Source organism: Mus pahari, unplaced genomic scaffold (assembly GCF_900095145.1).
Source record: "Mus pahari unplaced genomic scaffold, PAHARI_EIJ_v1.1 scaffold_10158_1, whole genome shotgun sequence".
Taxonomy (NCBI): domain Eukaryota; kingdom Metazoa; phylum Chordata; class Mammalia; order Rodentia; family Muridae; genus Mus; species Mus pahari.
In genome coordinates, this window is record NW_018391953.1 from 22938 (window position 1) to 29089 (window position 6152).

General features: G+C 40.0%; 1 protein-coding gene across 1 annotated transcript in view; it reads left to right on the forward strand.

Moving 5' to 3' along the window:
* LOC110314777 (tear acid lipase-like protein) overlaps positions 1-914 on the forward strand; it is a 12652-nt gene extending 11738 nt beyond the window's left edge. Inside the window, exons 8-9 of the mRNA XM_021189000.1 lie at positions 129-200; positions 681-914. Of these exons, the coding sequence (XP_021044659.1) occupies positions 129-200; positions 681-914 (306 nt within the window). The remainder of the gene's footprint in view (positions 1-128; positions 201-680) is intronic.
* The last annotated feature ends 5238 nt before the right edge of the window (positions 915-6152 follow it).

A 6152-nucleotide genomic window follows, 5' to 3' on the forward strand; every position in this document is an offset into this window, starting at 1 on the left:
ATATATATTTATATTGTTATATTGTTATATAGAACATGAGCCAGAGGGTCAGATAAAAGGGGGGCAATACAGATCCCTAATTATTAGCAATTTTTTAGAAGGTTAGTAACAGTCTATTTTATCTTTAGGGGATCAATTCAGGTTTATTCCAAGCATATGATTGGGGTAGTGAATCTCTAAATATGCAGCACTACAATCAGGTAAGTCTCCCTTTACAAATTATAAAGATTCCTGCATTTTGGAAAGTGTATGAAAGATCTAAAGAAATGGTTAGTTTTAAAGATTGTTGAATATTTTTTATACTTCCCAGGATATTGATAAATGGGTGCCAAAGGATGGCTTCAAAAAATGAAAATACTTCTTTTAATATAGTTCTTTTGCATAGTTCTATGTAGTTTACCACTTGAACTTCACAAGAACTGTATGATCTATCAGATAATCATTGATATCTTCATGTCAAACATAACATAAATTTTACAGGGATTCTACTTTGTTAAAATTAGGTGTGTACATGATAGTGATTTGCCAGTAGGAACTTCCTGCCTTGACAAGTGTTGAGAGTTTTTGAATTCTTTCTGTGGTCTGGTACAGATACTGATTAAATTGGATCATAGGTTAGCCGATTCATAGTTCATACTTTGATGTGTTATTAACATAGTGTGTTCTTTATTTTCCTTTAGTCTACTCCTCCAATATACAAGATAGAAGACATGAAAGTTCCAACTGCTATGTGGAGTGGGGGGCGAGATCTTCTGGGAGATCCAAAAGATGTTCAAAACCTGGCAGCCAAAACTCCCAATCTAGTTTATCACAAGAAGATTCCTCGCTATAATCATATGGATTTTATATTGGGTAAAGATGCTAATGAAGAAGTTTATGAAGAAATCATTGAATTCATCAATAAAGATCAATAAGAGTGAAGATTCTTAGTTACATATGTATTTTTCCTGCTTATTTCAGAGGGGAGCGCCCTCTTAGAAGCAGGGGGACAGTGAGGGAATAAGAGGTTTAACTGGGAAGGGGGATATCATTTGAAATATAAATAAATAAAACAAGCAATAAAATAAAATAAAACAAAATAGTTCTGTACTTTTTCTTAGTGAAATGCATTTCTTGAAAATGCATTTCCTCTTTCTTCTTTCTTCTTTCTTTCTTTCTTTCTTTCTTTCTTTCTTTCTTTCTTTCTTTCTTTCTTTCTTTCTTTCTTGTTGCTGTTTTGATTTTCAAGATAGGGTTACTCTATATAGCCCTGGCTGTCCTGGAGCTCACTTTGTAGACGAGGCTGGCCTCGAACTCAGAAATCTGCCTGCCTCTGCCTCTCGAGTGCTGGGATTAAAGATGTGTGCCACCATGCCTGGCTTCCTCTTTCTTTTTACTGATCTTTGATGTAGCCCTAGCTGTCCTGGAAATCACATTGCCTAGACCAATATTCTATAGTGTAGAAGAAAGACCAACCTTTATTATTTTTATGGTAATTGGTAACTACACAGAGAAGTGTTTTCATTGTTACACAAGTTAAAATGAACTGTTTCCAGGTGTACATAAGTATTTTTTACTTATGCTATTTTCAGTCCATGCATTGATTTTGAAGGATATGAGTATTGTTATGATGTCATAGAATCACATACTCCATGAGCATTGAAAATGGACTAACATGTGCCCAACAAATGTTTGAAGTCGGGAAGTAAAGCCCTAGTCAATAATGTAGGCACTAGCTACATTTGGTTATTCAAATATAAATTAGAGGGCCAGGGTACTCAGCTAAGTTCAGTGAGTTCTCCCATGCTATATGCAACACCTGAGGTTCACATATCTTAAACAGATGTTAAAGTTCATGGCATCTTGTGCCATATAGCAAGATGAAGGCCTGCACAGACCCTGCCGGCTTATCTGCCTCATGAGACCTTTCCTGTTTCCCTAAATGAATAGATAATAACTGAATTAGAATATCAGCTTCATTAGACACAATTTAAATAGAGTATATTGTGATTACAGTTTGCTCTCCCATAACACCACAGCTCCTCACCACCTTTCCTTCCAACCAGATGCACATCAATTTCTGTCTCTCCTTAGAAAACAAAGCACCTAAGCAATAATAATAAAATAAAACAAGCAGACCTGGATAGGAAAAAACAAACAAACAGAAAGTGCCAAAGAAATGCATAGTAAACATATAGATGCAGAGACACATGCATTAGCACATACAACATTTCCTTAGAAACACAAAAGCCACAATATATACACAAAGAAAGTATACGGCGGGGGGGGGGGGGAGAATGTCCTGAATCAACATTATGAAACAAAGAACATCTAAAGATGCCACTGAGTTCTTTTTCTGCTGTCAATCTACTATGAGCATGAATCCTACTCTTTTATATTGTTAATTAATTATTTTATTTATTTACATTTCAAATGTTTTCCCCTCCCAGAGTTCTTAACCCCTCTGCCTCTCCTTTCCCTCTGACAGACAGCATCCTCCCCAACTCACTCACCCACCCCTACAACCCTTACCCCTGCCATCCCCCTTTTAGGATTAGGCACATCCTCAGCCACTGAGGCCAGACAATGCAGTCCTTTGCTACATATGTGCCAGGGGACAACAGACCAGCCTATGTATGTTCTTTTGTTGGTTTATTCTCTGGGAGCTCCCATGAATCCAGGTTAGTTGACACTTGACCTTCCTATGGGGTTGCCAGCCCCTTAGCTCCTTCAATCTTTCTGCTTACTCTTCCATGGGCGTGCCTGATCTCAGTCCAGTGGTTGGCTGTAAGCATCTGCTTATGTCTCAGTCAGCTGCTGGTAAGGCCTCTCAGATGACAGTTATGCTAAGCACCTGTCACCAAGCACAACATAGCATCAATAACATCAGGTTTTGGTGCCCACCCATGGAATGAATCCCAATTTGGACCTGCCACTGGATGGCCTTACCTTCAGTCTCTGCTTCAGTTTTATCCCTGCATTTCTTTTAGGCAGGAACAATTCTGGGTCAAAAAATGTGAAGGTATGCAAATGGCCCCATCCTTCCACTGGGGGACCTGTCTCTCTATCAGAGGTGATCTCTTAAGGTTATATCTCTCCAATGTTGGGCATTTTGGCTATGTCATCTCCAGTGAATCCTGGAAGCCTCTTGCATCCCAGGTCTCTGAGACTTTATACAGGTTCCTCATATCTCCTCCCCCCACACTCTTAGCAACTGCATATTTTCATTCATTTTCCTGGTCTTCTGAGATTCTCTCCTATCTCCCCCCATATCTGATCCTGCCCCCCTTTTTCCTTCCTCCTCCCTTCTCCTACCCAGGTCCCTCCCTCGCTCTGCCTCTGCTTCACTATGTTCATAGCAGCCTTATTCATAATATCCAGAACCTGGAAACCACCCAGATGTCCTTCAACCAAAATAATGGATACGGAAAATATGGTTCACTTACACAATGGAATACTATTAAAAACCAGGACATTATGAATTTTGCAGGCAAATGGAATGAACTTGAAAATATCCTCCTGAGTGAGATAACCAAAATGGAAAAGGACATTCATTGTATGTACTCACTGATAAGTGGATATTAGTCAACATGTACAGAATACCCATGATACAACACACAGACTGTAAGAAGTTTAACAGTTCATGATGGTCTGATATAATACAGGGTGTTTTTTCACTTTTTCATATCTGTTGAGCCTTGCTTTTATGTCCAAATAGAGGCTCCATTCCATGAAGCACTGAGAAGGTATATTCCTTTGTATTTATGTGAAATGTTCCATAAACATCTCCTATGTGTGTTTGGTTTGCAATATTAGTTAACTTTCTCTGTTTCCTTTTCTCCTAGGTAGTTCATCTATTTACAAGGTCAGATATTAAGCCTTCTAATATCATTGTGTGAGGGTCAATATGTGATTTAAGCTGTACTAGAAGTGTATCTTTTATGAACTTGAGTGGCGTTGTGTTTGATGCATCTATATTAAAAATTGTAATTCTTTTAGGTAGAAACAATTGTGGGTCAGGGGTGTGACTGTGGCATGGCAAACTCATCCCTCAGTTGATGTCCTATCTTCCTGCTGGAGGTGGACTCTATAAGTTCCCTCTCCCTCCTATTTCCTGAGGTTGCCTGTTTACATTCTTTCTGCTGACCCTCAGGGCTTCAGCCCTTTTTCCTCATGCAATGTCAGATCAGGTTCCCCCACCCACCCCCACTGCTTCCCCCATACCCCATACACATTCCCTCCCAGGTCCATCCTTCCCTCCCTCTCCACTTGTGATTGCTTTCTTCTCTCTCCTAAGTGGGACTGAGGCATCCTCATTTGGGCACTTCAGCTTATTGAGTCTTTTGAGTTTTGTGGACTATATCTTGTGTACTCTGTATGGACTTTTTTCTTTTTTCTTCCCTTTTTTTTCTGATAACCACTTATTTCTGAGTGCATATCATGCATATCCATTTGGGTCTGAGTTACCTCAATCAGGATGATTCAGGATGATATATTCTAGTTCCACCCATTTGTGTGCAAAAGCTAAGATATCCTTGTTCTTAATAGCTGAGTAGTTTTCCATTGTGTAAATGAACCACATATTCTGTATCCATTCTTCTGTTGTGGGACATCTAGGTTGTTTCCAGCTTCTGGCTATCACAAATAAGGCCACTATGAACATAGTAGAACAGGTGCAGAAATGGAGAGGAGCCTGAGGAAAAACGGTCCAGAGACAGGCTCAAAGTGGGATCCAGCTCAACGGGAGGTCCCAAGGCCTGACACTATTGCTAAAACTATGGAATGCTCACAAAAGGGATCTATCATGACTGCCCTCTGAAAGACCCAACAAGCAGCTGAAAGAGTCAGATGCAGTTATTTGCACCTAACCAATGGATAGAAGCAGCTGGCCTGTGTTGTTGAATTAGGGAAGGCTGAAAGAAGCAGAGGACAAGGGTGATTCTATAGTAGGACCAGCAGTCTTAATTAATCTGGACTCCCGAGATCTTTGAGACACTGGACCACCAAATAGTCAGCATACACCAGCTGATATGAGGCTCCTAACACATGTACAGTAGAGGACTTCCAGGATTGTGTTCATTCAGAGATGAAGCACCTCAAGAGACTGGAGGACCGGGATTTGTAGGGACATCCACATGGAGATGGGGTATGGTGGGGAGGACGTGTGGGATGTGCAGCAGTTGGAGGGTGGATGGGGATGGTCAGGGAATGAAATATGGAGTGTAAAAAAATGAATTACAAACAAAATTAAATTTAAAATATTATAATGTCTTCCCAATGGATTTTTTCCTTTATTTAGTATGCAGCTCTTCTGTATCTATTCTGTTTGGTTTAGCTATGGAATCTTTATGTCAGATATGAAAATGGATATGCTGGGCTGATCCTGTGCCACAGCATTCCATATCCAAATACTACCAGGAAAGATATGGTCTCACAGAAGTGCTGTCACACATGTGAGCAAAGGGATGACCACCACTTCTGTTCAGAGGGAACAGACCAGAGCCCTCAGGTAACAGGAACCAAGAAGCATACTGGGAAAGGAACTTTCTGGGTTTCCATCTGCTCCCAGAGCTGATCCTGTGGCACAGCTCTCCATATCCAAATTCCTTCTAGAGAGAACTGGTCTCCCAGGAGCACTGACACACAGGCATGCAGGAGGGACAAGCCACAGTCAGAGAGCAAGACCGTATAACACTAGAGATAATCGGTTGATAAAAGGCAAGGGCAAAAACATAAGCAACAGAAACAAAAAGCTACTTGGCATCATGACAATGTAGTACTTCTACTACTATGAGCCCTGGATACCCTAACACATGAGAAAAGCAAGTCTCTGATTTAAAATCACACATCATGAAGATAGAAAACCTAGGGAAGTGATCAAGAGACATAGATGCAAGCATCACCAGCAGAATACAAGAGATAGAAGAGAGAATCTCAGGTGCAGAAGATACCATAAAAAGCATTAACACAACAGTGGAAGAAAATGCAAAATGCAAAAAAAAAAATCCTAACCCCAAAACATTAAGGAAATCCAGGACTCAGTAAGAAGATGAAACCTTATTGAGGCATAATAGGTATAGAAGAAAGATAAGATTACCAACTTAAAGGGCCAGTAAATATCTTCAACAAAATTATAGAAAAAAAAACTTTCCTATACTAAAAGAGAGATTCCC